The sequence below is a fragment of the Lutjanus erythropterus genome, chromosome 11 (genome assembly GCF_056507025.1).
Source record: "Lutjanus erythropterus isolate fLutEry1 chromosome 11, fLutEry1.hap2, whole genome shotgun sequence".
NCBI classification, from domain to species: domain Eukaryota; kingdom Metazoa; phylum Chordata; class Actinopteri; order Lutjaniformes; family Lutjanidae; genus Lutjanus; species Lutjanus erythropterus.
This window is the reverse complement of record NC_139327.1, coordinates 6887409-6906607: the sequence shown is the minus strand read 5'-3', so window position 1 is coordinate 6906607 and position 19199 is coordinate 6887409. Positions and strand designations below refer to the sequence as shown.

At 40.3% G+C, this 19199-nt stretch overlaps 1 protein-coding gene across 1 annotated transcript; it reads left to right on the top strand.

Moving 5' to 3' along the window:
- Window positions 1-10734: 10734 nt before the first annotated feature.
- dlb (deltaB) lies at window positions 10735-17638 on the top strand. Its single transcript, XM_084730602.1, has 7 exons — window positions 10735-10983; window positions 11086-11325; window positions 11608-11665; window positions 12146-12403; window positions 14081-14442; window positions 14826-15042; window positions 16091-17638. The coding sequence occupies exons 1-7, from the start codon at window positions 10933-10935 to the stop codon at window positions 16801-16803; spliced, it is 1899 nt and encodes a 632-aa protein (XP_084586728.1). The 5' UTR covers window positions 10735-10932; the 3' UTR covers window positions 16804-17638.
- The last annotated feature ends 1561 nt before the right edge of the window (window positions 17639-19199 follow it).

Genomic DNA, 19199 nt, shown 5'->3' with positions numbered 1-19199 from the left:
TGTTTCTGCAGAGTTGGTTCGTCGACATCTGGCAGAAAGAGACCCAGATTTAAAGAGGCACAATGAAACGGGGGGGAAAAAAAAAATCTATCCATCGATCGGTCCCTCTGCAAGTCTATATGTAAGTTTCCTCCCCCTTTGTATTGCCACAGTTGACCCCTGCACCCTTTCCTTTTCTTCAGTTTTCACCCCCACCTGTTCTCATTCCCTCGCTCCTCCCAGCTCCCTCTTTCATGTCCCATCTGTCACTGAGGCTGCTGCAGGACAGAGTCTGGGCCGGATGGAGAGGGAAGGTACAGGACTGAAGGAAGGCCCGTCGCTTAGCTTGGACAGGATTAAATAATTGTTATGCCTCCTTTTGTGCCCTGACAAAAGAGTAATTATACATCTGCTGCTAAGTCAAACAGTCCTGTTTCATTTACCGCATCTTAGCTGTTGTTTTGGGGAGGATTTGTGACGTGATCAGTGACTCACAGACACAGATTTGTTTGTTCCATATGTTGAGGCAATAATCAGATTGTGTCTTAGAAAACCACTACACAAAATGTTTGTCAGTGCACCTTTCTGTGGTGGCCTTAACACAGACACAATAGAGAAATGGTCTGCAGGTAGGATTTGTGTGTTTTTTGTGTTAACAGAGCCATTTTGACTGCATCTATGAGGACAGGCAAGAAATCCTGAAGACAGATAGTTTTAATGTGCATGCTGTATTTAGTTGCTGTTTGTTGATATAGGCAATGTCTAAACTATTCATACATTTTTTCCAAGCCAGTATAAACAAAATCAGCCTATTTAAATATATCCAGACATATAGTCGTGCTTACAGATTTGCATATCATATGAAGAGTAGACTATTGGTCTTTGTGACGCTCTACGAATGTCTTTCTAGTTTTGCCTCTTACACTTTTGGATATGACTAATCTTAACAACTCTAATCATGATAATACAAGTGGAAGCAATGGTTCTGTATGTGTTGTGGCAATAAGGAAAGTGGGAGACTTCTGAAAAAACAAACAAACATGCATTTGTCATTTTTGAGATTTTCAAGGATTCAAGAACATTTATTGTCATTTTACAACACAGGGTTGTGCAACGAAATTCAAGCTGTTGTTCCTTTATAATATGCTCAAAATACAACATGGATGATTAAGTAAATTCAGAATGGAATAGGGTGAAAATATAAAACAAAATAAATACATATATACATGCACATGTACACCCAGGAGATAATTCTGTAGTCTTTTTTTTGCATTTGTGTCAGGTTGAATGTAAACAGCAGCAACAAGATGGTGGTAATAATATGGAGGACATCTTCACATTAAAAGTTCAACATCTGGGAAACACTGTCCATCAACTGTAACTGTGTTTAAGCACGAGGAATCAATAATGTAAAAACACAAAGTCCTCCTCCTCTTGTCCCGCCACTTCCTGTCAGCTTGGAGTACAATCTGCCCTTCAGGTGCAACAGCCCGATCCACGGTGCTGTGGAGCAGGTCTGTCTGTGTGGGCAAAACAGCCTCTGGTTTCCTGTCGTTTGGCCAGCTTGAGTCTGATTTCATTTGTTTCATTTTTCTAACCAAACATTATCCAGGAGCAGCTTTAAGTCCCAGCTGTAGCACGGCTCTTATCCGCTCTCCTCCCCCGCGGTCACCTGCAGCGGTGCATCCAGCTGATCTGACTGCATGTTTGAGAGTGTTTGTTCATGGTCTCAGGTCAGCTGCTCTTTCTTCTTCATCTTCAGTGAGTGTATTTCTGTCATAGGTGGTGTGTGTTTTGGCAATAAAGCTGAAAAAATAACGGAAGGAGCAAGTGAATCCTACGTGAGCAACTGTTACCTTAGCAACGGGCTATTTAATTTCCATAGTCTTCTTTCAGACTAGCAAAAAGAAAACATCCAAAATACGTATTTGGGTGTTTATTTTAGTTCAGATCTCTGTTCTGGAAATTTATGCAAATGAATGCATATCTAATTAGATGCCTCCTTTGTAGCCAGATGAATCTGCTGAGCTGGTGTTTTCATTGTAGTCTGGTGGGTAGCCTAATAGTCTGGTGATGCCAGCCTACCTTTGCATGCAAACATAAAATTTCAGTGAAATTGTAGTGCAAAAAAATGTTTTCATGTAAGTTATCATGTGGGGAAGTTTCATGGTGGCATCAGTTAACACTTTTGCCCTATTCACTTGTGTCTTGTCTCAAGTAGCTTGTCTATTCATTTGTGCACAATGGCTTTACGAAATAAGAAGGATTAAAAACACTGATTTCACAATTTGGGACAAGAGGCACTAAGAAAAACTATGCTAGATTTCTTCAGTAGGCACAGATGTCCTGAGGAAACGAGAAGCCTAAAATGTTTCAAACCACTGACTTTATGAGCTGTGACCAGGCAGGGACAGGATACAGGACAGTATTTCTGTCAGCCGCTGATTTGCCTAATAACACCTCACAGCCTTTTGTCTCAACCCATACATTGGCTCAGTGGGGACTTGGCTGGGATGTGTGCATTTTTTGGTACCCAACAGTAAATCAGCATCCAGCATCTTAAAAAAATACATAGACTTAGCAAGACGTAAAAAGATGTAACATGACATAAAAGACATTAAACAAAAAAGATGTAACAAGACGAAGAAAAATGTGAGACATAACAAAAGGAAAGACATAACAAGACAAAAAAGACATAGAAAGACAGACAAAAAGATGACAAAGAACATAAAAGGATGTAACAAGAAGAAAAAGACTTGACAAGACATAAAAAGCATAACAAGGTGAAAAATGACATAATGACATAAGAAGACGAAAAAACATAACAAGACATAAAAATGGCATGTGACATAAGACGAAAAAGAGTTGACAAGATGCCAAAAGCATAACAAGATGAAAAAAGACATAAAGACATAACAAGACATTAGACGAAACAAGACAAAACCAACATAAAAGACATAACAAGACAAAAAAAGACATAAAACATTAAAACATCATAAGACATTAAAAAACGACTTAAGGGGATGGTTCACCCAAAAATGAAATTTCACTCAATATCTCCTCACCCCTGTGCTGATGTGACTATAGGTGAAGATCTCCAGTTCACAAAACATGCGACGCAAGATATACGAGATCTCACAACACCTTCACGTCTGTGTTTACATGCTACCTGGAAACCACTCAGACAACAGACAGAGATCTGCTCAGAAATACTAACTTGTTACGCACACAGATGACTTCGCAAACTTTGAACAAAGAAGAAAATGTCCAAGGACTTTGACATAGAAGAGGAACATCATTTCTTTGCTGCAGTTGCGCTACTTGGGCGAGAGCCTGTGTACCTGGATCAGGTCTGAGAGGCTGACATTTAGGCTAAAAACATGGTGTAAATGGCGTCTTTTTGGGTCAAATTTTAATGTTGCGGCTTATGGACACTTGGATTACACCACATGAGCAGTATGGAGACGTTTAGTGTTTTTTTTTGTGTTCTTTTTTTTTTTTGCATTTTAAAACTGGTCACCATTCAATTATACTGGATTTGGCTGCAACGCTGTTTTCCTCTGAAACTCCAGGAGTGTTTTGTGAACTGGAGATCTTCACCCATCCTCACATCAGCACAGGGGTGAGCAGATATTGAGTGAAACTTCACTTTTGGGTGAACTATTGCTTTAAGATGAAACAAGACAAAAATAAATAAATAAATAAAAAAACCTAACAAGATGAACAAGACAAACAACATTGAAAACTATGAAAAAGATGGCCAACGGTGAGAGACAAGTGAAGGAGGCTCAAACTAAAAAAAGGTTCAGTTAATTTTACACAGAAACAGCTGGTAGAAATGTCCTTAAGACAACGACTTTTTACTTTTGTACTTTGAGTACATTTCAGAGCCTGTACTTTTTTACCTGAGTAAAGTTGAATCAGCCCTTCTACTTTTACCAGAGTCTTAGTTTACGCAAGTATCCGTACTTCTACTTGAGTACAGTGTACTTCTGCCACCTCTGAGTCCTGTAAGATTCTGGATGAGGGCTGAAGAACAAGCAGACTTCTTCAGTAGGCACAGATGTCCTGAAGAAATGAGAAACCTAAAATGTTTCAGACCACTGACTTTATGACCTGTGACCAGGCAGGGACAGTATACAGGACAGTATTTCTGTCAGCCACTAATTTGCCTAATAACACCTCACAGCCCTTTGTTTCAACCCATACATTGGCTCAATTGGGATGTGGCTGGGCTGTGTGCATATTTTGGTACCCAGCAGCATCCAGCATCTTAATGAGATCAACCAATCAACCAAATGACATGCATAAATTTGCGGCACACACTCACATACACACACATACAGAACATCACAGCCCACCAGACAGCCATTCCACACCTCCTATTGTCCCACAGTCAGACAACAGGCTGGGGCTGCAGAAGTGGCCACAACAGGCCGACTTCTCCCCCGAGGGCCCGCCTGAGTCAGATTTGCGGCAGCCACCCCCTCCTCTCTTTCTCCGAGTGTCCTCAGGGAGCAGGATCTCAGCACAAGCTGCTGCGGGCTGGAGATGAGGCAGATGCTGGCCACTCAAACTAATGGGAGGTCTGGGTAGGGGGGATGACATGACTCCTCTTAGGTTCCCATGCCCCGTGGCACACTCATGTCACACTCCTGCAAGTAATACAACAGCAGAGAGGGTGCACTGTCCATCTGCTCTCCTGACACAAAGACACACAGCGTCCTCCACGCAGAGAGTAAAGACAGCAGCAGGTACTGTAGATGGACACATATGAGGATTTCTGTCTCTTCTTAAGAAACAGGAGATGATGTATGGATGTATGGGTCATGTGTGTGACATGAGGGTTACATGTAAGCGATATGATGTATAGGAACATGTGCCACACACACACACACACACACACACACACACACACACACACACACACACACACACACACACACACACATTATTATAGTTACAAGTGTCGAACTGGTGTTTGGGAGAACAGGAGAGTGGCTTTTATCTCTTCACATCCCAGTCAACATTCTCTGATTTCAGCTTCTTAAATGCAAATATTTTCTGGTTTCTTTGCTCCTCTCTGACAATAAATGTCATCTTGAGTTTTTCATCATTTCCTGACATTTTATATCAGTCATTCCCAAAGACTGGGTTGGGACCCAGAGGTGGTTCACATGAGATTGTATTTGGGTCTCCAAATAAATAAAAGACTGCAAACTGTACCTGCAGTACACCTTTTATAAAGCAGTTAAAATGTGTATATTGCTTTACTAATGAGAGGAAAAAATGATGTGATGTGATGTGATGTGATGTGATGTGGAAATGGTAATAAAAATGGTCAGGAATGTTCATTTATGTGCAAATGAACTCTCCTTGAAATTTATTGATGAGGTTTGTTGTGAATTCAGTTACCATGGTTTGTCATTTTTGAAAAGTGGGTACAAAGGAAAAGAAAATTGGGAAACACTGTTTTACAGCCCAGACAACTATTAATTGAGAAAATAATCATTAGTTGCAGCCCTATGATTTACCCACTATTTGATGATCATACCCACTTTATAAAACGACAATGCAGAAAATATGAGCATAAATGGAAACAATCCAAATTACCTGTCATTCTTACCGCCTTGAAAAAACTCATGATAAGCTATCAGTCAGCAGTGAAAGACGCAAGATCAGCTTATTTCTCTGAAATTATATATATTATATATTATAAACTCTCATAACCCCAAAATATTATTCAGAGTCATTGATTCTGTTCTCAATCTTCCAACCAATGTGGATTTTGAACCTGGAAATGCTTGGGTAGAGAAATTTGCTTCGCATTTCACTGGTAAGATAATAGGTATTCAGTCCAAGATTGTTCCAAGTTCACAGCATCTAGCCATCGCCTATAATAATCCTGCCTCCCTCACCAAGTTTGACTCTACTGATATCACTGAGCTCAGTAAATTTATTAGTCAAATGAACTCCTCCACTTGTGTTTTAGACTGTTTACCAACTAAGTTTTTAAAGCAGGTCCTTCCCACCATTGGTCCTCTTACTGTACAAATTTTTAACTGCTCTCTGACCACTGGCAACTTTCCTAACAGTCTTAAACATGCAATAATTCAACCACTACTGAAAAAAACACACTTGGACCCGCTAGTACTGGACAATTATAGACCCATTTCTAAATTACCTTTCCTATCGAAAGTACTGGAAAAAATTATCTCAATCCAATTAATCTCATTTATGCATAACAACAATATTTTAGCAGTTTTCAGTCTGGTTTTAGAGCTCGCCACAGTACAGAGACAGCCCTGGTGAAAGTCTGTAATGATCTACTTTTAACAGCAGACAGAGGTGACTGCTCTGACCTCGTGCTTTTAGATTTGAGTACCGCATTTGATACAATTGATCACGCCATCCTTTTGCACCGTTTATAAGCTTGGGTTGGTATTAAGGGAACTGCCCTTCAACTGCTGCACTCTTATCTGTCTAATAGAACCAGTTCAGTCATGATATCAAATGTATGTTCCTCTGTCACTCAGATTAACTGTGGTGTTCCGCAAGGGTCCATCCTCGGCCCTCTGCTGTTTTCAATCAATACGTCTCCTCTGAGCCTGATCATTGAAAACCATGGTCTCTCCCATCACTGTTATGTGGATGATATGCAGTTATATGTCCCCCTACAATCCACTAACTCCAGTGCTTTAGATAACCTTCATGCCTGCTTCAATACTATAAAATGTTGGAAGTCACAAAATTTTTTAAAACTTAATGATGATAAATTAGAGGTCTTAATAGTCAAATACACCTCACAAGCCTACCTCTCAGTAAACTTGGCTCTCTTAATCACAATGTTAAGCAGACAGCAAAAAATCTTGGCGTGATTTTTGATGCAGACCTTGGTTTTGAGGCTCATGTTAAAAGTGTGGTCCAGTCTTGCTTTTATCAGCTCAAAAAAATCTCAAAGATACGGTCTTTCTTGTCCTCTACTGATTTGCACAAAATTATTCACACTTTTATTTTTTCTAGATTAGATTACTGCAATGCACTTTATGCTGCTGCTTGAATTTTGACAGGCACAAATAAATTTGGACACATTACTCTGGTGCTAGCCAACCTACACTGGCTCCCAGTTTCATTTCGTATTGATTTTCAAATTCTTCTGTTAACTTTTAAAGCTTTTAACAGCCTTGCTCCAAATTATTTAAAGGATCTTTTGATTCCTTATGTGCCTCAGCGGTCACTGAGGTCTATGGATGCTACTCTCTTGTCTCCAGATCCCAGCTTGTGTCCAAAGGTGACCGGGCATTTGCTGTCAGAGTCCCTAGGCTTTCAAACAGCATCCCTATCGAAATTAGACAGGCTACTTCATTAGCTTCTTTTAAATTTTCGCTGAAAACCTTCCTTTATAGAAAGGCTTTTACAAACTACTAATCAAAATCATTTGTTTTTTTGTTTTTATTTGTATTTTTTGTTATCTCTAACTATCTTTTTAAAATGGTTTTGTGTCATTATTCTTTCTTTCTTGCTTGCTATTATTTTTCTCCACTAAAAGTGTTCAGGCAGCAAAAAAACGTACCAAAAGTCACCAAAATTGGGAGGCGGGCTGCAAATTCCACCTACTACTCAGGTAAAGAAGATGAAACTCACTGACCCCAATAATTTGTACATTATTGCCTTGAAACAAAAGGGAATATTTGGAACACAAGGAAAATTAATTTCAGCATTATAATATGACAATTATCAATTATGACTTCCATGAGTTTCCATTTGATTTTTGAGGTATTACACTGATAGCAGCCTATAATATTGTGAAAACAACAACCACATTATTATCAGGTTATGACTCATTAATGTCATCATATAACAATTTTTTAATTATCTTATTGTTATTATATTGTTATCAAACTATTACTACACAACTAGTTTTACTGCCGTCCTATCATTAAATGTGTTTTCCCATTATTATGCTTTAGTCCTGCATTACTCTATTACATACACTGATTTTTGGCTCTAATAAACATGAAGCAATATCTTAAAGTAAAAAGTAACTGAAATACAGAAAATCAAAGGTTTTTAAACCCAAAAAAGTAAACATAATATGAATATGCTTAATATAAACTGAATGTGAATAAATCAAGTAAACTTTATTTTCTAGATCACAGGAGGCTGCCCATTACAGCCAAACACAGTTTATAAAAAAGTTTGCATGAACTTCATCGAATCTGGTTTAAGGTAATTCATTTATTCCCACTGACACTGTATTAAATGCAACTCTTTACATTAAACTTATGTAATAAAATTACATCGAAAATTTACATGTAATTCAAATACATAAAGTCCAGGATTTAGGATTTATTATTATTATTTTTTAGGTGTATATTTCAGTCTAATAGTAACCACATATTGTTAATATCAAGCTAATACACTGGTTATTACGTGATAATTTTTTAATTATTGTAATAAAGACTATATACTGATGTATCATATTGGATTTTTTTTACTCCCTAATATCCACATCACCACAGAAAACTGTGATTTGTCATTCTAGTACATTTGTAATTTGGATGACTTGCAGAAACTGTAGTAAAAAATCGCCCTCATTTTGTAAGGGACCCCCTGAGGCCCTTGGCCCCACTTCGAGAACCACTCAAGGTTCAGTATAAAAGTTTGTGAGCTGACCGTGAGTAAAGAAGTGCGAGGCTGCTCAGAAAGCTTACAAAAACACTTTTACTTGGCCTAGTTTACATACAACTGTGTGCGCGTTTGTCCTTGTTGTCCTGCAGAGAAGCGTGCCAGGATATACAGGGGGCCACTTCAGGCACGCGTCCTCTGCTCTCATTAGAATATCAATGCGACCCCCACCCCACAAATCCACCTACTATCACATACTGGCCTGAACATAACCCTGCGCACATGTCTGTATAGTCATAAAAACGACTGAAATTTCATGTGGTTGCCATCTTGAGAAATCTTTGATCTTGTGTCAGTTTGTTCAGATGTTTTGGGACCTGATGACTCGTTCCATCTCCATTTATTAACCCTGAATCAAACTGTCTTTTAACATTAGTGATTAAACGTGTCAAAACATCACTGCTGGTTCACTAAACTCACCTCCACCGATCACCAAGAAAATAACCAAACACAAACCAATATTTCAGTTTTGATTTTTCAGGCTCTTAAAAACTCTCACTTAACATTAGTTTTGAGGCTGTATCAGAGGAGGTCATCGGGTTTATATCAGTGTTGGTGGTTGGATCAGTTCTGTGTGTACATAACTGTTTAGGTGTGTTTACGCTCCAACATCCCTGCCTCCAGCGACAGGTGCTGCTGGAACCGACGGCAGACCACAGTCCTCCCTAAATCAATAAGGAGGGGGGAGCGGTTTGTGTGTGTGTGAGTGTGTGTGAGTGGGGAGTTGGGGTGGTGGATGGGGGGACGCTATGGGGAAACAATAGGCTGGTTTGGAGCCCCACACGGTCGACCATGTGCCGTTGATTACCATACAGCTGTTCGCATGAGGTCCAGACAAAAGCAACATGATAGTCCCAACTCTGCAGGACCCCCCCTCCTCGCACACACACACACACACACACACACACATACGAGCACCCCCCCCCCCCCCGCCCCTTCTTCTTCAGGCTCAGGAGCGCAGCAGAAGAGGCCTGGCGCACAATGCGCTCTGCCCACCCTTTGTCACCTCACACGCGTCAGAGCAATTATAATGTTGGCTGTAAAGACAGAAAGAAAGAAGGACTGTGCGCTATTCTTCTCCGCTTCCTTCTGATCTTTGTGTATAGGGTAAGCAAAAAAGAAAAGAAAAAACTTTCCAAACAATGATCTGTGGCCCTGAGATTGTTAAAGTTTTAAAGTTAATTGCTTAAGTGCGTGTTTGATGAAAGAGAATGTACTGGAACGCTCATTCTTTCATTCTTTCATTCTTTCATTCTTTCATTTCCCAAAATCTGAATGCCCACATGATATTTCGAATATGGCAATTAAAATGTCTCTATATCTACCAGACTGTGTTGATTTCTAACGTGATATTTTAATTATTCTCTTTTATTTATTTATTTTATTATTATTTTATAGAACATCTGCTATTGACTGCTGTGTTATTTTAGTTTTGCAATTACACCTAATTCAATCATTCATTGCCGAAGAAAATCCATGACAATTTTTCGCACATGCACTGTCTTTCTTTCTCACTGGACTTACTAGTATATAAACAAATCACATACGTGTGACACACGCAGCCTGAACAAAACAAATGAACAACATTCTGATTTATTATTTAATAAAGTTGTTTCTTAATATCATAATAAATATTGTATCATTGACTATTCTCTTGGATGACATGTTTTTAATATTACAGTCGCCAATTACTGCATAATCATGAAATGGTTCTTCAATTTGGCATCATTAAAGCTTGGATAGATTGTGTCAAATGTTGATTCAGTTCCATCACACATCAGTTTCCACTTTTCTGGCTGCTTGATATTCATGCAGGCATGTTACACATATCTGGCATGCGCCAGCTTCTTATGCATATTCTTATTTAAGAATTTGGTCCAGGTGTAGTGTGGGTAGTCTAAATCCCCTGGCAGGCTCCCCTGAGTCAGGCTGCTCCCCTGAGGTCTGCTCCGGCTCCTCCTCCCTGCCTGTGACGCGCAGCATCAGAAAGTATAAAAACCACTGCGCGTCTTTACGCACCAGAACCAAAAGAAGAGGAGTGTCCAGTAAAGGACGGAGGAGAGGAGGAGATTATCTGAAGAAGAAGACTGTAGGACGGACGAGAAGACTATCAAGAGAAGAATAAGAATAAGAGGATTTAAAAGACAACAACAGGATCAAAGTGATGAAACTTTTTTGACTTTTCCTCAACATATTTTGGGAATATTATTACGCACGGCGGATGCGGACATCTACTTAGATTTGGAAATCAAACTGTGAGAAGAGATGGCTCATCTGCACCTGAGATTCTTCCTGGCTCTGACCTTAGCACATGTAGTAAGTTGGCCTCTGTTTGTGCGTAAATAACAATCCCAGAATGTCTTTTAGTTCACATTTAGTTCACAGCGCGTCTGATGCCATGTCTGTCTGTCTTCGCAGGTTTTGTCATCTGGCGTGTTTGAGCTGAAGATTCATTCCTTCCACACGGCGCAGCGGATCTGCAGGAGACACCGGGACTGTCACATCTTCTTCAGAATCTGCCTCAAACACCCGGAGGATGTCATCTCCGCAGAGCCGCCCTGCACCTTTGGCACCGGACACACCAACGTCATCAGAGCCGATCACACGTCGATCTCCAGCAGCGCTCCCATCAGGGTGCCTTTTCACTTCAAGTGGCCGGTGAGTGGAAATTCATAACACAAATAAAATAATAGTGTTGTTAAAGTGTTGCAAGTGACTGATTTACGTTCTGACACACATCCTGCAGGTCTAGATAAGTTCAGGGTTGTAGTGCATGTGTTTTAATTTAAGAACTGCAGAAATCTTATCTTTTCAGTTTCTACTACCTTGACTGAAAACCTCAGTTTGTTTACATTTTTGCCCAATTTACCAACGTCAGATAACATGAACTCATGCACGCATCACTGACGTGAAACACTAAACGTGTTGTTTCTGCTCCAGGGAACATTTTCATTGATCATTGAAGCCTGGAACGCTGAATCTCCAACTGAATACACAGGTAGGTTCTTTCTTTCTTTCTTTCTTTCTTTCTTTCTTTCTTGCTTTCTTGCTTTCTTTCGTTTACAGTGTTCTTTCCTTTTTAGTCCCCGTTTTCCTTCCTTCATTTCTTCCTTCTTTCTTTCTTTAGTCCTCTCAATTTTCTTTTTCTTGAGACCTCTGATTTCCTTCTTTCTTTCCGTCTTCAGCCTTCCTTTCTCTCTTCTTTCTTTAGTCTCAACAATTTTCTGTATTTCTTGGTTTTCGTCCTCCAATTTCCTTTCTTTCTCCCCCCTTCCTTCCTCCATTCTTTAGTGTTCCAGATTTGTTCCTTTTTTATTTCTTTAGTATCTTCGTTTTCCAAATTTCTTTCCCTCTTTCTTTTTATTTACTCCCCCAACTTCCTTTCTTCCTTCCTTCTAAACCATTGGCTTCACTAACACCAATAAAAGTGTGTCAAAAGATAAATCATCATCCATCTGACATACCCTTCTCTGTTCAGACAACCAGAACAATCTTGTGAGCCGTCTGGCCACCAGGAGGAGACTGGCCATCGGTGAGGACTGGTCCCAGGACGTTCACTTCGGCGAGCAGAGCGAGCTGCGTTACTCCTACCACGTCTTCTGCGACGAGTATTACTTCGGAGACGGCTGCGCTGATTACTGCAGACCCAGAGACGACACGCTGGGACACTACACCTGCGACGAGGAGGGAAACCGCATCTGTCTGGAGGGCTGGAAGGGAAACTACTGCTCTGAACGTGAGTATAGATTCATAATTATTACCTGTGTGCCTTTGAGCAACACACTTATGTACTGCAGGTCCCTGGCTGCAGGTCAGTGTCTAACCAGTGGAGGGAGCAAGTGAAAGTTAAATTCCCCTACAAAGACTCTGGATGTAAGCACACATATCCTACAGGAGTTCAAAGTACAGTGATGGTATCAGCTGTTGCCTGTCTATAGTAGAATTTAACCTGCTGTCATGTTATTTTGTAGTAGTAAATGTATTTATTTAGTAAATGTGTAATATCTCTAACTATAACAACATACTTAGTTAATCGATTGATCGTTAAGTCTAAAATGTCAAAAAAAAAAAATCACAATTTCTCAGAGCCCAAAGTGACAAAGTGACATCTTCAAATTGCTTCTTTTCTCCAACCAACAGTCCAAAAACCAGACTCTTCATTTACTGCCATAAATAACAGCTATAACCTTGTAGTCTTGTGTGATATCACAAAATCTAAATATCTTATTTATTTTGTGAATATGCAACCTCTCTAATTATACCAGCAGTCTAAAACAATAAACTTTATTTATATAAAACCTTTCAAAATAAAGTTTAAAAGTATTTTACACTGAAATACCAGGATAGTAAAAGAAACAAATAAACACAATAAATGAATGGCATGATTCTCAAAGCTGTTTTTTCAAAAGGAGAAAGGCCTCATAAAGAGTTTCCATTCCTTGGCTCTCCTTTACTGTGGAGGAGTTTTAGTGCCATAAGGAGGCACAAGGAAAACAAGAAGAGGGTGAAGATTTTTAGTATTTTGCATTTAAATAATAAAGTCAAAATGCTGAGAATAAGGTCAAAATCCTAACTTTATTCTCAACATTTACACTTCTCAAAATACCACCTCTGGTTTCTTTTTGTCTTGTGCTTGACACTAATACTGAAAGTTTGACTTAATTCCCAACATTTCAACTATGTTCTTGAAAAATAAATAAAAAAATCTTTATCTTATTTTTTCCCCTAATACTCTTCCATACTTTACAAAACAGTGTAAAAACAACATTTTACAAAACATCATATACATAACATACTGTATATTTGACTCTGAGAGAATTCAACCAAAGGAATTAGTCAAATTGAAAAACAGTCACATGGGCTGAATATCTGCAAGATAACAACTCAAAACTTTTCTCCTCCCATGAAGTGAAACATTAGATGTAAATTTTGTGAAGGCACTGACAAAAGTGATTTTATCTTACTCCTCAGCTCGTGGTTGAGTTTTTATCTCCCTCACAGACACATTGAACAGGCCTCTTTTCAGAGCCTATAGAGTTCCTGTCTTTTATCAGACTGATGATGTCCTGTAGTGTTGAGTTTTACTCTTTTGGAAGAGGCTCGGTGCTGTTCCATCTGCCTTTTGTTCTCTCTTACAATGAGAGAAAGAGCTGTGGCCCCCATTACACACACTCATTTTTCAAGGTGATCTGGGTGTGTTTGTGTGTGTGTGTGTGTGTGTGTGAGGAGATAAAAGAAAGCATTTCTCTCCAGCAGTGTGCCTACCAGCTGCTTGGCTTAATACTTAACCAACAGTGAAGTCTGGAGCAGGGCTGGGGTCAGACAGGGGGCCCTGTACATGTGTGTGTGTGTCTGAAGGCGTGCCCATTGTAATCACACACCCTCCCTCCCCTCCCCTCTCTCCTCTCTCCAGCCATCTGCTCGGCGGACTGCAGCGAGAGGCACGGCTACTGCGAGGCCCCTGGGGGCTGTACGTGTCGCATGGGCTGGCAGGGCCCCTCCTGCAACGAGTGCGTCCGCTACCCAGGCTGCCTCCACGGGACGTGCAGCCAGCCGTGGCAGTGTAACTGTCAGGAGGGCTGGGGGGGTCTCTTCTGCGACCAGGACCTCAACTACTGCACCAACCACAAGCCCTGCGCCAACGGTGCCACCTGCACCAACACAGGCCAGGGCAGCTACACCTGCACCTGCCGGCCCGGCTACGGAGGGACCAACTGTGAGCTGGAGACCAACGAGTGCGACAGCAACCCCTGCAAGAACGGAGGCAGCTGCAACGTGAGTAAACAACAGGATAAATCATTTAGTTTAAACTTGTAATAAGACTAAAACAGTTGCAATAAAGCAAAATAAACTATTTGTTTAAGATGTAAACAAGCTAGCATCCAGGGTGCCTTAAAATATTAAGTTGAGGAAATTTTGCAATGATTCAATAGAAATAAACTTTCCTTGACAAATAAACTTGAAACCGATTCAGCTGTACTTGAGAAAATGTGTTCGATAAGCTTAAGATATTAAGTTGAACCACATTGATAAACATACAGATATATACAAAACAAAAATCGTAGCATAAAAAAGTTAAATTGCATTTCACAGAAAAAAACAGTTGAGAAAACTCATAATTTCATAAATTCAACTGTCTTTTCTCCCTCCGTCCACAGGACCTGGAGAACGACTACTCATGCACCTGCCCACAGGGTTTCTACGGAAAGAACTGCGAGATTATCGCCATGACGTGCGCGGACGGACCCTGCTTCAACGGTGGCACCTGCGTGGAGACGATGACCGGGGGCTACACCTGCCGCTGCCCTCCCAGCTACACCGGCTCCAACTGTGAGAAGAAGCTGGACCGCTGCAGCAACAGGCCCTGCCTGAACGGTGAGTGGGCAGCAGAGGCGTCTACTCTGGTGACATCTGGTGGCTGAAGTGCAGACCAGCCGTTTCTTGGCTGAATATGAAGTAATGCAGGGTTATATGAGGTATTTGTCAACAGTCAGTTGATTGGCTACAGTAGATGGCAGTCAGCTCTCCCTCAGTTTTGGAGAAGCAGAGACAGGGTTAGCAACAAAAGGGACTTTAGCCACCTAAAAAAAAGCACCCACTTGAAAAAAATCATTATCAGTTTAAGTGTACGCCATATTTAGAGTATTTTTACCACTTTACTTTGCTGTCAGAAAGTCTTTTCTGACAGGAAAGCACTGTTATATAAGCCAAACATAGCTTTCTCCAAACCAACCAGACTTCATGGGCAAAATCAGTCATTTTACTTGCAGAACACAAAAGTTGTTAGACTACTGCTGTCACAATCAGTTAGTTAGTTTGTGTTATTGTGTGACTTTGATGTCTTAAAAAGATAGTTCAGATTCACCAAAGTCACATGATAACAGAAACCAAATGATAGTTTCATGCATTGGTAGACCAGCAACTCCTGTATTCTGGGAGGCTTGAATTACTGGTTTTGCCTGTGGAGTTTGGTTAGTTTGGAGATAGCAATATTTGGCTTAGATAATAGTGGTTTCCTGTTAGGAAAGGCTGTCTGACAGCAAAGTAAAGCAGTCAGAATATTCTTAATATTGTGTACACTTAAACTGACATTGTTCTTTTTTTTAGATGGACCTTTTTTAAGTGTCTAAAATAGGTTTTGCTGCTGACCCTGTCCACAGCAGTACATTGCTTAGCTTACATGCTGGTGCTCCTCACCAAACTGTCTACTATAGGTAATATGCTGACTATCTACTGACTAAGTACCTTATATTTCATTGAATTATCCAAACTCTCCCTTTAATGTCAACACTCCTGCATCAATGCACTTGCATCACTTTACAACAGAGAGAGTGTTAGGTATAATCCCATTAACACTCCATCTGTAAAAGAACATTTGTCCTTATCTGTTGGATGCTGAACTGACTATTTCTCCCTCCTGCAGGTGGTGAGTGTCTGGACCTTGGCCAGAGCGTCCTGTGCCGCTGTAAGGCCGGCTTCACCGGCGCCAACTGCCAGGTCAACATTGATGACTGCGCCTCGTCCCCCTGCCAGAACGCTGGAACCTGCCAAGATGGTGTGAACGACTACACCTGCTCCTGCACACTGGGCTACACCGGCAAGAACTGCAGCGTGCGCTCCGATGCCTGCGGCGCCCATCCCTGCCAGAACGGCGGCACTTGCTTCACCCACTTCACGGGGCCGGTGTGCCAGTGCCCTAAGGGCTTCATGGGTCCGAGCTGCGAGTTCACGCTCCAGCCCAGCTTTAAGCCCGCCCTGCGCCAGACCTCCCAGCCCTCCTCTGCCACCCTCACAGTCTCCTGCATCCTGGCCGTCCTGGTGCTGGTTCTGGTGGCGGGGATTCTCTTCTTTAGGAGGAGGAGGAGGCTGCAGGGGAGGAAGCAGCTGAGCGACATCGCCGTCTACAACGACCTGGAGACGGTGAACAACCTGGGAGGAAGCGAAAGAGAAGCCTTCCTGGGACCCAACGGCCTGTTCAAGATCAGCAACAGCACGGCTCGCCTCAGCCTCTCCCTCTGCCCCGAAGGGAGGTCCGGATACAGGCACAACCCCGTGGAGAGCAGCCTGGCCAGAGCGGATCGACAGGACTTTATGTGGAGGGACGAGGCCGGCCTGGCCTCCGCTGGGCTGAGATGAAACGGAAAGAGACATGGACATTGACACGGGGAGAATAATATTAGCACTTGTTGCTCCTGTCTCTTCATGCACAGTGAGGAGAGGAGCAGATCCATGAGTTGGAAACTGCTCTGCTCATGCAGAAGATGATAAAAATGTAAGAATAAGAAACAAAATGAACTATTGTGATGAAGATGATTTACAAAGATTATTGACAAAGTATATGGGGCAAAGCTCTTCCAAGTTTAAGACCCAAAGAAACAAATAACGCGCTCCACTTTTCATAGGACCTACAACACAAACCAAATACTGTCAGTCACAATACTCAAGTTTGGAAAACCTGCCCAAAAATTTACTTCATTGGGTTTTTGTTTTTGATAAGTTCAGTTTGATTTATTGTTTCTCATTTTTTACACACAGGATTTTTCTTTTGCTTTTCAATCTTCCTTTGGCCATTATTTCCTTATTGTGCGTACCATCATTTTTTATTATTCTTTATATTATTTATTTATTTGAAAACTTATGTTTATGGCTCCACTTTGATTGTCACAGATGTAAAGATATATTTATATGATACTGAATGACGACCGACGCTTGATGTTGTAACCTGGATGTTTTAAGGGCTGCGAAGGCTGTGTGAAATATCCCAAAGATCTTCAGTGCAGGGATAAAAAGAAAAAGTCAGCCATTACTGTAATTTATATATATAGTTTATATACTACTGATCACATTGCTCCTTCATGTGCCATTTTGTGTTCATGCCAAAGTTTGTGTTATGTTACATGTTTTCATTCATATTATTTAATGTCATCATGTTTTGGTTGTGATGTGGAATAAAAGATTTGATTTGATTTGATTCTGGATTGAAGCCTCTGTTCTGCAGGATTAACATTTTACCTTTATTCACACAGCACCTTTCATACATGATGGTCACTACAGTGGACAGCTAATAAGAAGCCATTTTCTTGTAAATGCATAGGTTTTGATGTTATAGTTGCACATTAGCTACCACAGTGGATGCTACTGCATCATCTCATACACTGCCACCCACTGGCCAGTCCTTGTAAGTGCAACAAAATTTAGTGAGTATTGATTTTTTGTTGGGAGGAAATTATGATTTATCATTTGTAAACTAAATTAGACATCATTCATTGCTGGTCACATTTTAATCACAATTCATATAATTACTGCCACTTTGTTATTTTTGAAAAAAAAAAAAATCATCTGCATTTTTTGGCTGTAAATCAATTGATTTATTTTATTAGAACGTAATCAGCAATTTTTGTAACACAAACAATATTTTTTTCATTACAAGTTACATTATGTAAGTGACAGTTAGTGCCTTTATATTTTGTAGAGCTCAAGTGCAGTGTTTGATAAACAGGCCTGCAGGATAGTGGAGCATTTAGCATCTGACTCAAGTGAGGATGATGCTAGTGGCAGTGATGATGAAGGGCTGCCAGAAAAAGGATTAGCAAATGCTTGTAGTAGTCAAGAGTCAAGAGCAAGGTATGAAACTGTACTTGAACATGTTATAATATGTGAAAACACTAGTTTCACTGCATTACAAATATGTGTTATGTATTATTTTATTTCATCATTTTGTTCATTGGATTGTTAAACACATATTTCTTGAGTTAAAAATGCAAATGCACAATGTTCACCTGAGAGGACGTGAGAAACTGCTTGAAAAAAAAGAAAAGTTCAGTTGTTCTTGCCTAAAGTGGGATAAAAACACTTAAAAAAAATCCTGACTCAAGTTGTCTTAATTTATGCATGAAAGGGTTTTATAAATTGACTATCCAGGGGCGTCTCTAAAGTGGGGGCATGTGGGGGGCACTGGCCACAGCTGACAATTGATTGGCCACCATGAGGCGACCCCGTTATCCTCAAATATGATTGGATATATCAAGTATTTTTAAATGTGCATTGTTTTCTTTTGTTTGTAGCCCAATTTTATTTGTTTTTACAAAGTCAGTTTACTTAATTAATAATCCATAAAAATAAAAGTATTTTGTCATGATGAGTAGGTGTCTCAGCCTGAGGACGGAGGTACAATGGAGTTTCTTTTTTGAGGACTTGAAGAATAAAATGTAAAAACTTTATATTTTTATGGTGCCACTCTATTGTGTTGTGATTTGGTCAGACTATTTATCTTTTAAATAAAAAAAATAAAAACAGGAATTTGAAAAACTGTAAGATACTGTATTTTTAATAATTAAAGTAGATATGAGAAATGGTACATTAAGCGTGCATTAATGTGCGCATGTATGCCCACACATTTTTCATTTCACCCCTTAATAAGTTTGTCCCCAACTCTGACCACCCCAGTCAAAAATAGTCAGTAAACATCCCTGATGATCTGACATATTTTATGGATATTTCATATTATACTCAATGGATGACAATAACAGAAC

What these genes read in the sequence shown, in the direction of transcription:
- dlb (XM_084730602.1), top strand. Translation starts at nt 10,933, where the DNA reads ATGGCTCATCTGCACCTGAGATTCTTCCTGGCTCTGACCTTAGCACAT. An exon ending in CTTTTCACTTCAAGTGGCCG is followed by an intron (nt 11,326 to 11,607) that starts GTGAGTGGAAAT and finishes TTTCTGCTCCAG; the next exon opens with GGAACATTTTCATTGATCAT. An exon ending in CAACAGGCCCTGCCTGAACG is followed by an intron (nt 15,043 to 16,090) that starts GTGAGTGGGCAG and finishes TCCCTCCTGCAG; the next exon opens with GTGGTGAGTGTCTGGACCTT.